At 37.2% G+C, this 22172-nt stretch overlaps 1 protein-coding gene across 2 annotated transcripts in view; it reads left to right on the forward strand.

Annotated features, from left to right (window-relative positions):
* LOC129531862 (putative ankyrin repeat domain-containing protein 20A2) overlaps positions 1 to 22172 on the forward strand; it is a 41270-nt gene that overhangs the window by 14407 nt on the left and 4691 nt on the right. Inside the window, exons 7-12 of one of the 2 annotated variants that reach the window (XM_055378988.2) lie at positions 4055 to 4085; positions 6780 to 6849; positions 9625 to 9709; positions 12520 to 12548; positions 12640 to 12712; positions 18685 to 18755. In XM_055378988.2, coding sequence (XP_055234963.2) covers positions 4055 to 4085; positions 6780 to 6849; positions 9625 to 9709; positions 12520 to 12548; positions 12640 to 12712; positions 18685 to 18755 — 359 coding nt within the window. The remainder of the gene's footprint in view (positions 1 to 4054; positions 4086 to 6779; positions 6850 to 9624; positions 9710 to 12519; positions 12549 to 12639; positions 12713 to 18684; positions 18756 to 22172) is intronic. The other variant, XM_055378989.2, reaches the window with a different exon arrangement.

Below are 22172 nucleotides of genomic sequence, written 5' to 3' on the forward strand. Positions count from 1 at the left end.
TGGAGGAAACAAGGCACAAGCCTCCAGGAGTTCTGTCCTGTGGAGTTCCCGGGATCTGCTTAATTCTCCCAGGCTCACGTTTTGACAACATATGTGCAGTGATGTCTACCAGTACCAGAGTCTCATTAGAGACTAAGTGCCCAAGTTTTTCTATGGAGGTTACTCTCCCTCACATGTACCCAAATTCCAGACTCTTGCAAGGAAAGCAGCTGTTTAGAGTAAATACACTGTTTCTATAAGCACTTTAGACGCAGTGAGCCACTCTTCTCAGGGAATGGTGGAAACCCTCCCATTTCCAATTTCCTAAACACCAGCCAAGGGCCAGCCTTGCATGCAGGCCTTTCTAAGGATGGCAGCTTCTTGCCTGCTATATGAAATCTTTTCTGCACAACACTTGTAACCCCAACTTAATTTTTGGTGTTGTTTTAAAATTTCATTTTAATAACATAATATTATAAGATAAGGTAACTTGGTACTAATTTCTGTTGTATGATCCATCTTAAGTTGCAGTGCTTGTTAACTTTTTTGACTTTTGGTGATGAACAGCTATTTGTATATAAGTTACCATAGCAATGTTAGGTAATTATAATCTGTCCTATTTATCTCATTAACCTTTCAGTAAAATTGTTAAATTAAATAAGCAAAATAATTTCTGAGTTAAAATTAGAATAAAAATTGTCTTTTATTTTGATTACATGAATAGTCTAGTTTTCATATTGTGCTAAATCCCTGTTTAGAATTATGAAATAAGATAAAATATTCAGTTATTTTTATCAATATTTTCTTACCTAAGCATGCAGTTAAATTTATTTATTTTATATATTTTATATAGTTCAATTTGAGAAGTAATGACCACATGTTGTTACTTTGGTCTTCAATGATCTCTAATTTTTAGGGTCACCGTGTCTTGCTTAAATATATCATAGTAACAGGTTCAGTGAATATCTTTATTTTTTATTTTATTTACTTATTTTTTTGAGACGGAGTTTTGCTCTTGTTGCCCAGGCTGCAGTGCAATGACACAATCTTGGCTCATTGCAACCTCCACCTCCCAGTTTCAAATGATTTTCCTGCCTCAGCCTCCCAGGTACCTGGAACTACAGGCATGCACAGTCATGCCTGGCTAATTTTTTGTATTTAGTAGAGATGGGGTTTCACCATGTTAGTCAGGCTGGTCTCGAACTCCTGACCTCAGGTTATCCACCTACCTCGGCCTCTCAAAGTGCTGGGATTACAGGCATGAGCCACTGCCCCCAGCCATTTATTTATTTATTTATTTATTTATTTATTTATTTATTTATTTAATTGTTGTTCTGGAGATCCTGGGATGCATAGACAGTGAATATCTTTTTGTTTTTTGAGATGGAGTCTCACTCTGTCTCCCAGGCTGCAGTGCAGTGGTGCGATCTCAGTTAACTGCAACCTCCGCCTTCTAGGCTCAAGCGATTCTCCTGCCTCAGCCTCCTGAGTAGCTGAAATTACAGGTGCCAGCCACCATGCCCAGCTAATTTTTGTATTTTTATTAGAGACAAGGTTTTGCCATGTTGATCAGGCCGGTCTTGAACTCCTGACCTCAGGTGATCCACCCACCTTTGCCTCCCAAAGTGCTGAGATTACAGGCATGAGCCACTGAGCCCAGCTGAATACCTTTTTTAAATCAATAACCTTATTTCTTAGAGCAGTTTTAGGTTCACAGCAAAATTGAGAGGAAGGTACAGAGATTTCTCATATATCCCATGCCTCCCACACATGCATAGCCTCCCCCAGTATTACTATTTTCCACCAGAGAGTGGTACATTTGTTACAACTGATGAACTTACATTGACCCATTATAATCATTCAAAGTTCATAGTTTACATCAGGCTTCACTCTTGATGCTGTACATTCTGTGAATTTGGACAAGTGTATAATGACATGACATGTATCTATTACTGTAATATTATCGACAGAACAGTTTCACAGCCCTAAAAATTCTCTATGCTATGCCTGTTCATCTCTCCCTTTCTCCCTAGCAACTCGTGGCAACCATTGATGTTTACTCTGTCTTCATAGCTTCACTTTTTTCAGAAGAGTCACATAGTTGGAATAATACAGTGGATATCTTTTTGAATAGTTAAAAAATTAAAGCTCCATGGCAGTTGAATGTAGTCATTTAAGATGTTCTTTGTCCTTTTGTTTTTCTCTTGCTTGTTTATCATTGTAAAGAATGATATATTCTGATGACATATGCTTTACATACTTAGAAAACATGATTTGTATAGATATGTGGCACACAATAGAAAAGGTTGAGGAAAAGGACACCATGCTGTACCACACAGCACAAACTGGAGCATCTTGCTCTGTGAGGTGGGTCCAGATAGACTCTCTAGCAATGGAAGGGGACAAGTGCAAGGGGTTGTACTTTATAAAACTGGAATCACAAAGTCTTTCATACTTACCTTCGGTTGGAAATAAGACCAGACAGTGAATGCTATAGGTAAATACATAGGTTCCTCACTGATCCTCTTCCTTTGAGGGATGAGGTTGACAACAGCCTGTATTATGATGATGTGACTCACCTACAACTAGATTCTGTCACGAGGGATAGCAAGAGAGTTTTGCTTTCTGTGAGGTGAAAAAGAATTTTTTTCCCCTACTAGGGCGAAGGGCAAGCACTGGAACATTCTGGTAGTAAAAGGGCATTGATGGTTTTCTTTCTATATATTTTTCACATCATATAGTACTGCCCAGCAGCCTGCCACACCTCCCTGGTGTCTCTTCAGCTTCTCTCTGAATGTGAGGTGTGGTTCCTAGCGGATAAGCTCTTAAAGGAGTGAGCTTTCCAGCGGTTTTTCTGTGGGAGGTAAAATGGCAGGTGAATTTGGGCCTTGCTATGTGTAGGGCAGAGCAAATAGCTACAACTAAGTAAACCACCCAGCACCTTCCCCAAAGAGTAGTAGCCAGAGTAATACATTGATCTCTTTTGAGCTCTTTTCCACTAGCGGCTGGAAAGTCTTTGCAAGGATTCCTGTTTCTGGTCTGATTCCTGTGTTTTGCTGACTTCTGGTGATAGGGTGTTTTATTCTAAACTGAGCAGTTTGAACTGAAGAGCTAGAGAGGCTGTGTTGTGTTATAACAAAATAAGTGCAGTAGCTCCCCCTTAACTGTGGGAGATACATTCCAGGACCCCCAGTGGATGCATGAAACCATGAATAGTACTGAATCACAAACTGTTTTTCCCTATACATACATATCTATGCTAAAGTTTAATTTATAAATTAAATTGAATCTGATGTTACCAGCAGATAGGGTGTGAGAATTGAATTGTGTCATCAGCAGGAATGATTGCTTGCTCGTTGGTGGGGAAAAACCCTCCACACATTTGGTCACAGAAGCCTTCTTTGTTGATGATTGTTGCTGTGGTGTGACAGCAGAGAAAAATGTGTCAAGCATGTCTTTCTGCACATATAGTGGATAAGGGGTACTACTGTATACTCTGTTTTAATGGCGCCTCATATTTTGGTCCAGAAATCATGCTCTTTGACACTGTTGACTCATCACACCTGTTCTGCTAACAATACCATTTTTACTCAACCTCATAGGGTTTGGCTGGGATGACTTGCATACTGCAGTTCACTTGTAGATACCAAATTTTAAAAAATTTATTCTTCTTTGCATCTAATAAATACAAAGGGAAGAGTTCTTACTGCATTAATTACCTACCAATATGTATAACGAATGTTAGTTCTAATAAGGTCCCAGGCATGTTCCCAAAGGAATGCTTTGTAACAAAGCATCAGTCTTATGCTTTAAAAAACCAAACCAAAACCAAAACAACAACAACAAAAACACGATCTAAAGCATACATACAAGTGTGCACAATTTTTTTATGAAGGTAGAGTCTTACTATGTTTCCCAAGCTGGTCTCAAACTTCTGGGCTCCTCAAGTGATCCTCCTGCCTCAGCCTCCCAAGTAGTTTGGATTAGAGTGATGCATCACTGTGCATACTTATGCTTTTAATATTCTGTACATTTGTTATTGATTTAAAATGCATTTTACCTTTTTCTTTAATAGATGTTGGAAGTTCTGATGAATCTGCAGTCAGGTAGGATTTTATAGATTTAAAAAATTATGTTAACTAAGAAAATATAGATGGAAGAAACGAATATCTGTTGAGTGTTGTGTTCTGGGCTAGACATCCTAATATGTTCTATGCATTTATCATCTCATAAAGCCATCACAACATCTTGTGTTCCTATAACCTACTGTTTATTAAATAAACAACTATGGATTAGAGCTGATTAATTGCCTCATGATCCCATAGTTAACAAAGTAGCTGGCCTACAGTTTGACCATCAGCCTGCCTGCCTTCCAAATCCTGTCTCTTGCTCCTCAGCATAGATTGACAGATATCTGTGCAGCCCTTGGATCAAGGTATAGGTCTGAATCAGATTAGTCAGATTGATTAATTTGATTAATGTCTAAATTAATGAGAGTTTAAAGACCTTGAACTCTCATTTAAGTTTATCATTAGAATGTGGTTAGTCCAAGAGTTTGTCCTAATAAATTTGACAATTTCAGTGGTAACCAGTATCTTATTTTTACCATCAAAGGCTCTAGGGCAGATCTTACTTAGCTTTGGCCATAGGGGTGTAAGTTTTACAAAAGCAAGTTTAGGCAAGTCTTAGAGACAAATTATTTGACTTCCCAGTTTGGTTTTCCATTTAGGCAAGTATTTCTGCTTACTTCCATAATACATTTTTTAGTCTTGTTGCTTTTTCCGTGACTTTTCTATAATCTTGCCTTCATTTTTTAAAACTTTCTTCTCTGCTTTTCTTGGTATTTCTTTTGTTCTATTATTTTTTCAAACTCTGCTGGCTATGTATTCTAAGTTTTTCTATAGACAGAATCAAGAGGACATAGAATTACAGAATTTTAAGGAATCTTGGAATGAATTAAAATACCTTCTAGTATTTTTACCTGTGTTGAACATTCTGGTCAAATGATTCTCTAGGTAGAGAATGTGAGGCTCAAAGAGATTAGGATGCTTTTTTTTAGACATAGGAATTGGCAGAAATGAGATTTAAACTCATGTTAAAGCCCAGTACTCTTGCTTCTTTTTATATCCTATTGGCGTGTGTTTTAATAATACAAACGGGAGTGAGTCTGTGGGTAGAATGAGAATGGAATTAGCTGGTGAACCCAATGGAACTAGATAAGAACGGAATGAGCAGGGGAAGTCCAAGTTTGAAGATAAACAACACTGGATTGGATAGGAGTACAGACTCTTCTATAAGAGATCAAAATACTGGGGTTTATGACAAGTTTGATAAAGATAAGTTATAAAAATGAAGGACACAAGATGTTGGGAATTATCTACGAAGGCCCGTTGAAATAGAAGGTTCAAGGGAGCTCTAAAAAGTTTGCTGCTTTTTTTTTTAAATCAAGGACGGACAAACTTGAAGATTTTTACTGAAAGATGCTAAAACATTTTGAGACACTGGGAGGAGCGTCTGCAGCAGATAGAAATGTGGTGTCATCTACTTCCATCCTGACTTACAGAGTGGTGGCTTAGAGCCCCTGGAGTACTAAGGGGCTGGAGATTGCTGAACTACATAGATCTGTGGCCCAGTACAGGTGTCTCTTCACCTCTGCCTCTTTTCCCGATTCACTGATGTCCTTCCCATGTCCATGTGGGCTGGTTCAGGGGCATGATTGGCTGGCAAATCAGTCATGGAGTTCAGTTGGGTAGTTGGTAGTGTGTCTAGCTGGGGGCAGGTGATGGAGACTCCAGTTAGCTTGTTTTTCAGGAGCAGGGATATAGAGAGCTCCTACTCCTGGTCATTTGAGGCCATCCTTTAAGGAATCTGTGCTTTCATAGACTGAAGATTTAAAGATTGGAGACTTCTGTGGAGCCCTGCAGAAGTGGAATCTGGAAGTGGGAGCCCATAGGAAGACAGATACTTAGAGAGTACTTAGGGAAATAGAGGTACAACTACCAGGACTCTGTTTTTTTTCTGGCAGTCTCTCTCCTTGGGTGTCTGAGTGCCTATGAAAAGTTTTAAGGGCTTGCTAGTTTATGTGGACCTGAATAAGGTAGGACCTATAGGGTGAAAATAATGGGATTTTATAATTGTTAATATTTCAATCTTTCTGGGAAAAGTATTCTCAATAAGAACATACACCTTTGTTATTTGACTTCTGTACATTTAGCTTTCATACATTTCAAATATTGTAGGGGCTTTCCTGTACTGATTTAGGGCAAAGGAAAGCAATAGGACCTTCCTAAGTGGGTTCCATGCTGAGGAATCAAGACTGCCATTTTGAAGTGATGCAGATTAGTCTTTTATCCAGAGACAGATCATGGAAAAGAGACAGTGGATCTTTCTACCTTGTTTTAGGTTATCAGTTTTCTTCCAGTTTAGGTAACAAAATTTATGTCATCCATTAATTGAATTGTAAGTTCAGCTTCAGGACAGATAATTTGTGAGGACAAATCATTGTCAGGCTCTGCCAATTTATTGACTGTCACTATTTGTTATAAAGCTCAAGGTTAGTTTTCATTGAATATTTTATAGATTTAGACAGGTGGAGGCAGAAATAGGTAACTAAAATCTATTTTTAGAACAGAGGACATATTTTAATTATATCAAGAATCACTATTTAATATATAGATTGCTGACCTTTCCCCAGATTATGGTTTCCTTTTTTGAGGGGGAAGCTGGATATAAACTGGCAGTTAAAAAAAATTGTAAAGAAATCAACTTGCTCATTTTCGTTGTGTATTTTTGCTCTCAAGCATTTTCCATGAACTGCGTGTGGATTCATTGCCTGCATTGGATGACAAAGACTTGAGTGTTGCTACTAAGGTAAAGTGGTCTCTTGTAAAATTAATTTTCTCACTCTGAATGTACTTTTGCATAGTATTTACTGTTCAAATTTAGCAGTGGTTTACCTATCATTGTTTTATGGTGGTAATGGAAAGTTGGTCAGAGAAAAACATACATATGGGTAGTTGATTCAAAAAATGTGTTTAACTTTGGTAACTAACAAAGATTGATAAGTACTGTGACAGGGTGGGAGCTGAAAAAAAATGAACTGGAAAATTAGTAGTGACAGGAAAATCACATTAGGAAATGCTTTCTCCAATAGAGGAAATATGAAATTTGCTTGAGGTTTATTTGGATAAATACTAATACTTTGACTTTTAAATCATACGAGTGTGACTTTCTTAATATTTATGCCTGTATAAATCTTCAGTGGATCAAATTATTTGCAGTAATCATGGGATCCTCCTGGTGATTTTTAATGGCAAAAATATTCAGCACATAGCATATAGCTTTTGTTCTTGGAAACTTATTATTTTGGTATCATATTGTTTTTATGAGAGATTGTTTTTCTACTTATATTATTGGTTCTGTAGTGAGACAAAAAAAATTAAAAATTGTAGAAAAATAACTGAGTGTGGTGGTGTACACCTGTAGTCCCTGCTACTTGGGAATTTGAGGCAGGAAGATTGCTTGAACCCAGGAGTTTGAGAACAGCCTGGGCAACATCGTATCTGATTTAAAAATATAAATTGTGGAAATATAGAAATTTAAATTTATGTTCTCAAAATGTGTATTGCAAAGGAATTTTTGTGTGGTTTATGAGTTGTCCATGAAGAGTTTATATAAGGCTCTTCATCTAATTGAATAGCATGTATTTTGCTGCAAATAACCAGTTCTAGAAGCAGAGACTCTTAATACCAACGGATGGTAAGACTTTATCATCATAATTTTGTCATTGTAGTTTATTTAAAATATTTACTTCACCAGGCGTGGAGACTCACCTGTAATCCCAGCAGTTTTGGAGGCCGAGGTCGGTAGATCACCTGAGGTCAGGAGTTCAAGATTAGCCTGGCCAATGTGGTGAAACCCTGTCTCTAAAAAAAACCAAAACAAAACAAAAGCAGAAAAATTAACCAGGCGTGATGGTGCATGCCTGTAATCCCAGCTGCTCAGGAGGCCAAGGTGGGAGAATCGCTTGAACCCGGGAGGCAGAGGTTGCAGTGAGCCAAGATCGCACCATTGCACTCCAGCCTGGGTGACAGAGCAAGACTACATCTTAAAAAATAAAATAACCACTCAAAGTCCTCATATCATATTCTGAAATTTTGAATTTCAGAAGGTTTTCTATTTAGTTGTTTAAATAATCATTGGAAGCTCCTGCATACCATAAGCTACTGGAGGTCAGTTAACATATTTGTGTGTATCCTGGAGTACCTAGAATACAGTCTTCCATGTAAGAAGCATTTTACTTGTTGTTTTTTGAGATGGGGTTTCACTCTGTCCCCCAGGCTGGAGGGCACTGGTGAGATCTTGGCTCACTGCGATCTCCATTTCCTGGGCTCAGGTGATCCTCACACCTCAGCCATCCAAGTAGTTGAAACAATAGAGCTGTCACCATAGACCTGTGTCACCATGCTCAGCTGAGTTTTGTAGAGACAGGGTTTTGCCTTGTTGCCCAGGCTGGTCTTTAACTGTTGGGCTCAAGTGTTCTGCCTGCCTCAGCCTCTCAAAGTGCTGGGTTACAGGCATAAGACATTCAGCCTTAGTAGTTGTTTAATCTGAATAGACAAATGAATTTTTATATAATGGAATGTTATAAGTAATATAATAAACCTAATGTATCTAATAATTAAATATTGTATTTAAAATATTGCTTACATTGTATTTTTTATTATTTAAGGGTGTATAAGTTTTGATATGTTATGTTGAGAAATTATGCCATAATTAAAAAGGAAATAAAATAGAAATAGGTCATCAGTAGCAAAGAGGGTTACAATATATTTTCTAGTATCATTCAACTGGAATCTTAACATTGAGATTTTAGATTAACATTTCTTAAGCTTTTTATTAGCTCCAACTCATGTTTTATTAAATATACCTTTTCAAGCCATACATTACTCTTTATTATTATTATACTGTAAGTTCTAGGGTACATGTGCACAATGTGTGGGTTTGTTACATGTGTATACACACGCCATGTTGGTGTGCTGCACCCATTAACTCATCATTGACATTAGGTATATCTCCTAATGCTATCCCTCCCCCCTTCCTCCACCCCATGACAGGCCCCAGTGTGTGATGTTCCCCATCCTGTGTCCAAGTGTTCTCATTATTCAATTTCCACCTATGAGTGAGAATATGTGGTGTTTGGTTTTTTGTTCTTGCGATAATTTACTGAGAGCCACCATGCCTGGGCAACATTGAGATTGATTTAAAGAAATTGATTAGGGCTGGGTGTGGTGGTGCACACTGCTTATCTCAACACTTTGGGAGGCAGAAGTGGAAGATTTACTTGAGCCCAGGAGTTTGAGACCAGCCTGGGCAGTATAATGAGGCCTTGTCTCTACAAAGATAACAATAAAAACATTAGCATGGCATGATGGTACGCACCTGTAGTTCCAGCTATTAAGGAAGTTGAGGTGGGAAGATTGCTTGAGGTAAGGAGTTTGAGACCACAGTGAGCCATAATCAGGCCCCTGCATTCTAGCCCTGGGTTGACAGAGTGAGACCCAGTTTCATAAAAAGAGATTGATAAGAAACTCTTGATGCAACTCATAATTTTAAAATGGAGACTAATTCTTGATATTACCTTAGCAGTGTGTCCCCGAGAAAGTGTCAGAGCCTTTACCTGGACCTTCGCATGAAAAAGGAAACAGAATAGTCAATGTACAAGGAGAAGGTGAGAACCGTATTTTATTTAAAAAGTCATTTGATGGAGGCCAGGTGCGGTGGCTCACGCCTGTAATCCCAGCACTTTGGGAGGCCGAGGTGGGCGGATCACGAGGTCAGGAGATCCAGACCATCCTGGATAACGTGGTGAAACCCCATCTCTACTAAACATACAAAAAACTAGCCAGGTGTTGTTGTGGGCGCCTGTAGTCCCAGCTACTCAGGAGGCCGAGGCAGGAGAATGGCTTGAACCCAGGAGGTGGAGTTTGCAGTGAGTGGAGATACCACCACTGCATTCCACCCTGGGCAACAGAGCGAGACTGCGTCTCAGAAAAAACAAAACAAAAAGAAGTCATTTGATGGAATGTTTCTTTGAAAATATGAGCACCAATAGAGTGTAATAGCTAAAGAAAGTGTCCTATTAACTGTATAATAAGTAAAGGAGAAGTGAAATGGTGATAAGTTGTGTCTGTAACCAAGGGTCAGCAGTTGATACTATTGGGAGTACCACTAAAGGAGCTGAGTTGTGAGTTCCATTTTAAGATACTCTAAGACCTGAGGCAAGTTAGGAGAGAGGGAAGAGGAAATGAATAAAGAGAAAGAAAGAATGAGGAGAGCGGAGTGTACGTGGAATAAATAAAAAAGCATATGCAGAGGTAAGTAATAGAGGATAGTAAAGGCAAATTGATCTGTAGAAGAAGGAAGAACATGGTGTTAGAAACAGGAAGGAAGATAAAGTGAGCTTCCAGTACCAAAATGTGTCAGAGAATTAGAGTAACATTTTCCTTCTCTTGCTGTCATCCTCACTACTGGGGAGGCATTAAGGATTGAGGCACCTCACCACACAGACCTGTGTTTTATCTACCATAGATGAACATCACCAAAAATGGTCAGCCATGTGTGGCTATAATTTGTTTTTATAGAAAATGTTGTAACCTCATAGGATAGTATCATATAGGCCAAATTAACATAATTGAATAGTGTTGGGTGACGTATGGAGAAGAAATTAATTGGAGAAGTTATTGCCTGATTAAAAGTTCATTAGAAACATTATGGCTTATAATGTAGTATTAAATTGAGGGACATAATAGGGAAGAAATTGAGGCTAGGCCAAAAGGGCAATTAGGGTAAACCAATATGGAAGCACATCAGTGTAGAACAGGGCATTCAAATTGTCATGAATGAGTTGAGGAGCTTCTGGAAGGTGCACATTCTGATTCAGCGGGTATGGGAGTCTGCATTTCTCATGAGTACTCAGGTGATTTTGGTGCTGGTCCTTGGACACAGCTCTGAATAGCAAGGGGATAGCCTTCCTTTAGAGAACTCTGGAAAAAGAACCATTGGAGAGCAATTTAAAAAATAACAGAATCCAGGGAAAGCATTAATTTCCTTTTATTTCTGAGCATGATTCTAGCCACAGGGGAAGGAGAATGAGATGAAAACAGAGAGATTACAGGTGTATACTACTGCTGAATACAGATGAAAAAAGTGGTCACAATTATCCATAAAAAGCAGTTAGGAAGGGAAGCATCAGGATGACAGTTCTAAAAATCACTTTTTCAAAGGAAGAGGGATTGTGAAAGGACACGGAGGGAGGAAAGAAAGACATTTGCTGGGGTCCTGGGAGTTGAAGCCAAGTAAACTTGAGACAACTCACTTCCGGTTGCTTCAGCATATGCCCAGTCTCACAAAAGAGGTTATTGCTGTGGAGAGTACTGGAGGGAGGAGGGAGTGCTAGAGTTGGGGTAAACCACAGCAGCTCATTTCACTTGATAACTGTCAGGCCTCAGAGAGAGAAGTTTCACTGACATGAGTGAATAAGATGTGATTAAGTTGCATATAGATGCTTTGACTAATTTTTTTTGAGACAGCCAGTTCTTTGATATGATAGCTGTTTTATAAAAGTCCTTTACAGTGTAAGATAATACACCAAACTTAGTTAATTTTAGAAGCAATCATATTATAAAATTCATTCTGTGAATACCAAAATTCTCTTTTTCAAGAAATACTGCACTGATTTTGAACTATAAATATGTATTCGTATCCAGCAAGTCTGTGGTAATTCAGTGTTTTCTTTTTTGATAAATATTTTGATATCGGAAGCTTATTCGACATGGTTTATTTTATGTGTTTTATGGACCACCTTGCATGAGTGGATCAAGGAGCTCTAATTCAAAGCCAAATGAGGGGACAGGAGAAATGTAGGTGCTGCAGTAGCCCATGTGATCATGGGAAAAATGAGTAGTTTGATTAGCTGTCATTTCATAAGTGTGTATACTAGCTGATCAATGTAGAACACTTTCTTTGATGAGAGGTGAATCACACATTCACCTGAACTGTCATCCCAACTCTGTATTTCCTCAGTGACAAGACAAGGGGAATTTGTTTGTGGCATGCTGGCAGCAATGCCTCTGATGTGTTGAGTTAAAATACTCTGTACATTCACCATCAGCTTTGACGTCGATTCCCTCAGGTTTGATTTGCTCCTCTGTTTAATGGTCCCTTTTCTCCTCATCAGTCCACGTGTTCACGGTGATATCCATGCTTTTCTATTTTAGGTATAGGCATTTGAAACATAATCTCACTACTGAAGTGTAAACTGTGCATTTTAGGAATCCTATATTCCTATTTTCCTCATTATGTTTCTGTCATGTTGCCGTCCTAGGCAGTGAAAAGAAGCCAAGAAGAACCCTCAAAACCTTAAGTAATTATTTTTATAGCTAGGCATGAGAATTCAGCTCGATAGTACCACTGCATGAATGTTTGGTTGGCCCTGTCATAGTTACATATAATTGATGACATATCCCCTTTGCTTTGTAGGGCCTCCTGCAAAACATCCTTCCTTGAAGGTAATTAATTATGCATATTTTTGAATCACTAACTCCATGTTGTATAAAATATATATGATTTATGAATCATTTTCTTTTAAAACCCATTCAGCCTAGCACTGAAGTGGAAGATCCTGCTGTGAAAGGAGCAGTACAAAGAAAGAATGTACAGACATTCAGAGCAGGTACATTTAATGGAACACTGGAAATAAGTACATTCAATGATTGGAAGTACTCACATTATTCTTATTCCTAATTCTATTTGTTCAAAATTGAATGGAAGGCATTGACATAAATGTTATTGTTGGTATCCATATTTGAATAAAAATAAATTTAGAAGCATAAAAAAGATTTTAAAAATGTAAGCTTTAAGTCAGATGTTTCTCTTTTAATGTTTTGAATAGCATGAAGTTTTCAGTATAAAATTTTTATACCTGTCAGGGATTCAAAGCAGTGAATTTTGAGACTCCAAGATATTTCCAGTGAGTTAAGTGCTAGTTGGAGTTCTGATCTTTACCTAGAGGAAAGCTTTACTTATTAACATGTCAGATTCTGTTTTAACTGTAGAGGCTTGCTGCTAGTGTTATTACACTGATGATCTGAAGCCAATCAGATGTTCTAATGAGCAAGACTGTGTGTGTAGGTGTATATATAGCTGTGTGTATGTGTGTGTTTGTGGCATCTTTGACTATTAAAAATGAGGAAAGTAATGATTCATTTATAACTGGTAGACACAGTCTTTTAAAATGGTGATTTTGAGACTTTTTGGTGTTAAGGTTTTTAAAACATGATTGCATAGAGGCTACCGACATCATAAGTTGGTTGTTTTTCATTTCAATGCCCTTTTGAAATCTTTAACTATATTGTGATGCTCAGAAATTATATGCAGAATTTTTTATTTGTGTCCTACAATGGTATGTGAGTGGTTATACACTTTACATGCCTTTCTGCCACTTTCTTTGGTGTATTTTGTATTATATTTTCCAGATGTATCCACATTGATATGATTATCTCTGGTTTAATTCATTTTACACTTTTCATTGTATTCCCTTATACCACTTTACCACATTTAGTTAGACTCTCCTGTTGCTGATAAATGAAGAAAGAAAGAAAAATAAAAATAATGTCAGATTAAGTGGGCTTTTCTTTAATCAGTTTGTATCTATTAATATTTACTATATGAGAGTTTAAAGTTGAAAAGTTCAGAATACAAGCATGCACCACCATATTTTATAAATGCCCTTAGAACTGTGACTCATGAGCCTTTAGCCTATGAAGTTAGGACAATTCATTTCTCTGAAGAAGTTTGTTGTGCTGTTCTCAGAAAAGAAAACTGAAAATAGCAAATGATATTGTCTTATTTGACCTCCTGGACATCTTTGAATGAAACTGCAACTCCAGGGATACTCAGATCAAAATTCAGAACTAATGTTTTGAGCAATATAGTTTGTGAATGTCCAGTGGATCATGAGCCCTTGATGGGAAAATGACCTTTCAAGTTTCACTTTTGCATTTTTTGCTCTTTTCCTTGACTTGTCTTAAAAGCTTAAATTCAACCATTTTATTTTTACAGAAACCAGAATATAACTTTTAAAATTTATGTCTGTCCTGTCTCACGGTGTTGAGTACTCTTCAGATCTTGTGTGAACATAGACTTATGTGGGAACAATTAGGTTTTTTGTTTGTTTGCTTGTGTTTTTGAGACAGAGTCTCGCTCTGTCACCAAGGCTGGAGTGCAGTGGCTCGGTCTTGACTCATTACCACCTCTGCCTCTCAGGTTCAAGCAATTCTCCTGCCTCAGCCCCTCGAGTAGCTGATACTACCTGCATGTGCTACCATACCCTGCTAAATTCTCTATTTTTAGTAGAGATGGGGTTTCACCATGTTGGCCAGGCTGCTCTCAAAGTCCTGATCTCAGGTGATCTGCCTGCCTCAGCTTGCCGGTATGCTGGGATTACAGGCAGGAGCCACTGTGCCAGGTACAAATAAGATTTTTAAGGCTATTATGTTTTATAGAATTCTTTGGTCTATGTGAATTCTGAAGGTATTCATGCATTGAGGGAAGATCATCTCAGTTTAATGAAAGCAGTTTTTAATGTATATTCATTAAAATTGTTTTTGAAGTTTTTGTCTCTAGTGCGCAGAAACACACAATATTGTCATGGGTATTTGACCTTAATGTGTTTATGCACAAACTTAGTTATTCAAATATTTTCTTATCCCTGAAGAATCCTAATTATTAATAAAAAAATTTCTCATGGAAAACAACATATATAATAGAGATTGTTGAGTGATAAAGTAAATTGCAGTAAATAACAGAAGCTTAGAACAAGTTAAGTAAACTTGTCTGAGTTAATAGCAATTACAGGACTTTTAAAATACATTAGACCATGAGGGAGTAGTGTGTTTGTGGGGTAGAGGACATCATGGTCCTGCTTCAGTGAAGAAAGAACTTTTACACCTTATTACAATTTGTATTACTATTTACATTCTAATAAAAACTTTATTTTCAGATATTTTAGATTATGTTTCTACTAGTTGAACCATCAATAGTAAGACTTTTCAAAGATTTGGGAAGTTGTGAGTTGATGATAAATATCTGTATCACCATCCGTGATCAAAAATCAGACAGCAACTTCAAGACTTTGGACACGCGAACTTCATAGTTAAAGAAAGGATTAATCTTGGAGCTGTGTTTTTATCAGGGAATTATACTCTTCATTACCTCTGTGAATTGCAGTTATTAGAGTAGAAAGAGAGCAAAGAAGGGAAACAAACGTAGAAAATTTTATTCTAGATTACCTCAGTTGGCTTCATGCTACCATAGTTCTGGCTTTTAAAAAGTCATTTTGTGGTCAAATGTACTTTGTGTTTACTCCCTTTATGCAGCCTACAACCAAACAGAATGCTTCTTAGCAAGGCATTTGTATTCTTCCCTTAAGGAAAGCAACATATAAATAACAAAGAGAATGAGGAGAAAGAGTAATTTCATTGAAGTTGGTATTTAACATAAATTTGTGTGTGGGTCCCATGATTATATTTAGAATTTTGGGCCTGGAATAGAAAACCAGCTGGACGTCTACAGATTTCCTACTCAAACACAATGTGCCTTTGTTTTATTTTTACATCTCTAATGTTGCAATTATTAGGTACAACTGTATGCAGTGTCACTAAAAATACCTTCCAAAACCAAATATTAAATAATGCCTATGGCTTTCTGTATTATAATGTTGATTTCCCCAATATTAATGGGAACCATTGAGCGTTTGCCTTGTGGTGTCTCCTCAGCTGTATTCACACATTCCATCACCTTGTCTTAATGGATAATCATGCACTATGAGTATGGGTTTTCAGAAGAGCTGTATCATTTAAAGATAACACAGGAGCATCAAATTTAATTCTGCTAGAATACCTGGTCTATTGATTAACTGCATCTAATATGGGCTCTACTTCACATACAAGTTAAATTGAGTGCCCTTAATCAGTCATATGGTCAGGTCAACAGTAATAAATTATGCAATATTTTTTCACCCCTATAGTTTTAATTTCTCTTTCCCCTTATGTCTAGAATTAACATTTTATTTTAGAAAACATGATGATAATCTTCTAGAGTAGTGATGACAAAGTATAAATCCAAAGTTTCTTACCTATGCAAATGACTTGTTTGCTTCTATTTTCTCATGAGCTTGGTAGATCCAGGAAACAGAACTTTTAAAACAAAATCCCCATATGTGGCTGGGCGCGGTGGCTCGTGCCTGTAATCCCAGCACTTTGGGAGGCTGAGGCGGGCAGATAACCTGAGGTTGGGAGTTTGAGACCAGCCTGACCAACATGGAGAAACACATCTCTACTAAAAACACAAAATTAGCTGGCCATGGTGGCACATACCTGTAATTCCAGCTACTCGGGAGGCTGAGGCAGGAGAATCACTTGAACCTGGGAGGCAGCAGTTGTGGTGAGCTGAGATTGCACCACTGCACTTCAGCCTGGGCAGCAAGAGTGAAACTCAAACAACAACAACAACAACAACAACAACAACAGCAGCAACAGCAACAACCACCACAAAACCCAAATGCATTTCCTTGGCACAGTAAAACTGAAACAGAAAAAGTGTAAAGTAAATACAAGTAACTGAAACAGTTTATGTATATTATTTTACTTCTCATTTGATAAAATTTGTAAAGTAATGAGCACAGTGTATTTCTCCAGGGACCCAGATATATACATTTATTCATTCAATAAAAATTCATTCTTATAATGGCCACTGATACTTATATCCTAAATATTTCTGAAAACATCTCCTCAGGCCTGCATCATCTTTGCAACACTGCCTTATATTTTATCTTTGTTCATTGATTTATATGCCTCAGAATTTTATGCTCCTCACAATAATTAGAGTTAATTATCTCTAATGCAAATAGATCTGTGAACCACTCCTGAATACCTATGTCCAAGCATCTTAAAGTTTTACATAAGGATTTCAGAAACCGATTTCTGGGTTGGGCATGGTGGCTCGTGTCTATAATCCCAGCACTTTGGGACGCTGAGGCAGGTGGATCATTTGAGGTCAGGAGTTCAAGACCAGCCTGGCCAACAAGGCGAAACCCCGTCTCTAATAGAATACAAAAATTAGCAAGTGGTAATGGCACATGCCTGTAATCTCAGCTACTTGGGAGGCTGAGGCAGGAGAATTGCTTGAACCTGGGAAGCCGGGTTGCAGTGAGCCAAGATCATGCCACTGTACTCCAGTCTGGGAGACAGAGTAAGACCTTGTCCCAAAAAAAGAAAAGAAAAGGGAACTGATTTCTGCCCAAATCTCCATCTGTAGCCCTTTCCCCATCTGCCTTTTTCTCTGGAATTACTGAGCTGCTGGTAATGGCCCCCTCACCATTCCTCTTTTGCAGAGAAATACATACTCTTGGAGGCTTCTCTCCCTCTCTTGTTGCTGCCTGGCATGTGCTCACCCTTTCCTGCCCTCTGCCTCACTTAATCTGGCTAACCTTACTCTCTAAGTCTCAGCTCATGCATGATCTTTAGGAAAGCCATCCCTGACAGCTTTTATTTTCCTTCCTTATACCCCAGTGCCTAACACTTAGCAGGAACTCAATAAGTAATTATTTAGCAAAATTAAGACTGTTTATACAAAGATGATTCAAAAGATTGTCCTCTACAGTCTAGCAGCAAAGGGGATCGACATGTAAAGACATGATGTGCAGTTCAGATGGTAAAGTGACACTGGAAAAATTGACAAAGTACTAAGGGACTCCAAGGAAGCAGACACCTGTGTGTGTGGAGAAAGATAGCTAGAATCAAGGAAGACTTCACACAGCATTCTGAGCCTTTTTTTTTTTTTCTTTTTCTGTTGTTGGAGACAAGTTCTTACTCTTATCACCCAGGGTGGAGTGCGATGGTGTGATCGAGACTCACTGCAATCTCAAACTCCTGGGCTCGAGGGATCTTCTCACCTAAGCTTCTTGAGTAGCTGGGACTACAGGCACATATCACCATACCTGTCCAATGTTTTGTAGAGTCAAGGTTATCTGTGGTTCCCGGGCTGGTCTTAAACTCCTGGCCTTGAGCAATTCTCCCATTTTGGCCTTCCAAAGTGCTGGGATTACAGATGTGAGCTATTATGCCCAGCCTACTTTCTGAGTCTTAAAAGATGAAAATAAATTTTTCAGAATAGTAGGGGAAAACATATGCGATGTAAAAAATGGGGTGCACACTAAGGTATAAATAACAATAATTTTGCAAATTATTAGTAACTGCCAACTCAATTAGTGTCTTGTTAAAAAGATACTGTTATGAAGTATAGTAAAGTGTTACATTGTATATTTTGACTGTATTTCAAAATTTTGTTTTGTTTCTAACAGTTTTGTTGATTTATGTTGGGTGGAACGATTTGTGAGTGACCCTGAGATTTCATATGGCTTGAACCTGGTGATATCTAGTGTCTCCCCAAGTGGTTTGTTGAAGTTTTGGATGATTAGAAGTATTTCTTAAAGAACTAAATATTTCAGTAAACATTAAGCTTCATTGAAACTCTCAAAATATAAAAGACAAAGAAATGTTATTCTCTATTTATTTTTATATAGATTATAGTCTTTATCTAACTGTTCTTAGTTCATTTGAACTAAACCAATGAATTTGTCAACAGAACAAGCCTTACCAGTGGCTTCAGAGGAACAGCAAGAAAGGCATGAAAGAAGTGAAAAGAAGCAACCACAGGTATATGAAAATTTAAGTTTCTTGTTTAATATTGGGTTTTGTTTTTTTGCTTTAGTAACAAAGCATAGTCCAAATGACATGACCTTTTAGACTATACCTTTAGAATCCGATAGATCACAATTTTATATTTAATTTTTAAAACATTTTAACCAGTTGTGAAACTTAAGATGTTCTTACTATCTCTAGTAACTATTAGTTATTCTGGTAATTCTTACCATCTCTAGTAACTCATAGCTGTCTTTACCCTTGGAATTGAGGCAAGACATTTTCAGAATTATCTTGCTCTTTTATTTTTATAACCTTACTCCTAATACAGAAGGTAACATGAAATATTGGGTCATATTATTAACGAATAGAAATTACGAACAGTTTAACAACAATGGCCACTGAGTTAAAGTAGTGTTAAAGGAGTCATCATTGCCAGTGGTTCAAATGTTGCAGTTTTATATTGCTGGTCACCAGTGCCGAGGTTAAAGATTTATTCTGTTTTGTGGTCACCATTTGACTTCTGTGTCTGTGTTCAGGGAGTGAATGGGGTCATAAAAGTCAACCCAGTTGCCTATTAAGAGAATCCTACCTTGTGGAATGGGACCTTTGGTGTCAGGGTACAAACGATAACTTTATTTTGACGTAAATTCATAGTAAATGTTACTAAAATTTAAAAAATCCATCCACTATCACTAGTGGAACTTAAAATATATTAGAAATGGATATAAGCAGATAATCCATCTAGATACATAACACTATCATAGTATATTATTTGAATTAGAATTTAAAATTTTGCTTCCCTTTCTTATTGGTGTTCAGTTTGGCTCTTAATAATTCAGTGTTTGCCTAGTCTCTAGTTAATCTTCAGAAATATACACGTACTGTAGGGGCTCACTTTTTCTGGTATGCTGAGGTAAAATCTTTGTAAGAGAGGAAGATTTTATAATACTACCTATCAGCTTTGAATTCATTTCTGGTAGATTTTACACATAATGCATTAAGTTTAATCCAAACAAATGCTAAGAGTTCAGCTTGCCGGTTCATATTTCTGTCCTATGTTAAGCCAAGGCAAATTATTTTTCACTTTTTAGTTACAATCCCATAATTTAAGAGTGGCAACACATAGATTAAGTTTCACAGTTAAATTTTAATTATTTTCTAGTATTTTTGTTTATACTTGATTAAAGCTAATTTTAAAACACGCACTCTGACAGAAAAGACATCTGAGAAACAAAACAAGCAAATTTGTTTTCCATTTTGCACCTGCCAAAAAAAAAAAAAAAAGTCTCAAGAACCAGAACTGGGTAAGAATTGTGATAAAGGGAATAATCTGTCTGTATATTCATGACTTTCTTTAAAATTCATTACAAACAAGTTCAAGCTGAATCTTGGTGAAAGTTTTGAAAACTCCAGAATTACTGCTTGCCCTGAGGAAGAGCTCCTACATAGTAACTCTAAAGAGGGAGGAACAAAAAAGGAGTGCCCCCTGATCTGATGAATCAGGTCCCTGATTGTGAGGAGGAAGATGCATCTGGAGGGTCTAACTCTGTGGCATTCCAGGCAGCGCCTGAACAGAGGAAGCCCATGTCAAATGTCTTTTTATTCCATTCTCACTCCAGGTCCCTGAAATACACTTACCAGTCATCTTCTAAGCTTCATTTAAATGAAAATAAATCAGACTATAAAAATGATAACAAACCAGACACATAGCTTGTTTCTAACACAGATGATGAAAATTTTTGTAATGATACAGAAACCAAAAAATTAAGGAACCCAGTAATTATGATTGAAATGAAAGATGATTAAGAGTTTGACATGCAAATGGCAAAAAATGTAAACCCAGATACCACTAATTGGAAATTGGACATTAGGCATTGGCCTCAGTCTAGAGATCCAGAAAGTCTTTTTGATTTGTTGTTTACCCACCCTAAAGAAATGAAGCATATGATTCAGATAGAAAGCCACAGTATTTCTGCTGCTACAGATACTTATAAAAACAGAAAACCAATACAGCGTTTATTCCAGCAGCCACTATATGGCAATCCCAGTGCTAACAACTACAGAAGCATGAATCTTGAATTGTAAAATGTGAGTTATTCTTTGCCACATAGTGAGAGAACATCAAAAATACAGCTAGAAGACTTATGGGAAGATATTCCAAGGTCACCAACATGGCACATGAATACTTATGTAACAAACCTGCTTGTTGTGCACATGTACCAGAACTTAAAGTATAATAATAATAAAAAAAAAAAGAATGAGGTAGGCATGTTACAAGTTGAGTTCCTGGCTTTGGAGAAAAGCAAGTCCAACTTCAAAAAGACAGAGGTTCACTTGCTGCTTCTTTTTCCTCTTTATCAATTATTTGATTTAGTCAAATTTTCTATTCAAGAAAATCTCTTGTGTACAGTTACAGTGGGGTTATCTAAATGTGTAAATATGTGTCAAAGTAGATTAGTTCTGCTATGTAAATAATGGTTCTGGAGAATGTTCTCGTAATGTTTGTTCATTAATCAACCTATGTCTCACTATCAGTCTTCCAAGAGGCGTATGAGCTGGGAAACTAATTCAGCCATATACCATGTGACCTTCTGAACCAGATCAACATAAAGAAATTGCTAAAGAAACAAGCTCTAGATTCTAGATACTTCCTTCTGTATTCATTTAGAGATGATTTACATTTATTTAATGATAGAATGGGAATACAATGGAAGGGAAGCAATGACTGAGACAAACCACAGAAACACATCTAGCCTTGAGAGTTGCAACGAATATTCCCAGCCAAATGAGTCTGTTTAATGTGTTTTCATGCATGCAAGTTTATCTGCTTAGCTCAAACTGTTTGAACTTACAGTCCCATCATGGTTATTTCCAATATTTTTGAAAACAAACATATACTTACACATATTTTAAAAAATCACCACTCTGCAATATTTCTGTTGAATCAGACCTTACATTATGTTGTTTAATAAAGTATGGTAAGTTTTTGCATGTATGATTTTTATCATATAAGAAGCATAATTTCTTAGCCAAAAATTTAGCCTTTGACTCTTCAGTAGAAAGTTGAGTTCTGTACATTGTGTTCTAAAGATAGACAAAAATCTAGAGATTTTCTTCTTTCAAAGTAAAAGCAGATGAGGCCTTTTTCCACCCTCTGAGGCATTAAATTGCTTTGCTCAAGTTAGACTTTTAATATATCTGACTAATTTGATAAATTTATCTGGTAATTTATGTAATTCAGCAATATGGAATTGTATCATGTTATATGGTGCCATGAAATGCTAGTGTGAATGCCACCTCAAGAGCTCTGGATGAAACATTTAATATGTCTTGGTTGCTTTGACTCCCATTATCAGTAGATAATGGGGTTAAAGTAGGTAACTGTACCATATGTTTTCCACCTATAAACTTTTGTGGTAATTGAATGTG

The sequence above is a fragment of the Gorilla gorilla genome, chromosome 12 (assembly GCF_029281585.2).
Source record: "Gorilla gorilla gorilla isolate KB3781 chromosome 12, NHGRI_mGorGor1-v2.1_pri, whole genome shotgun sequence".
NCBI classification, from domain to species: domain Eukaryota; kingdom Metazoa; phylum Chordata; class Mammalia; order Primates; family Hominidae; genus Gorilla; species Gorilla gorilla.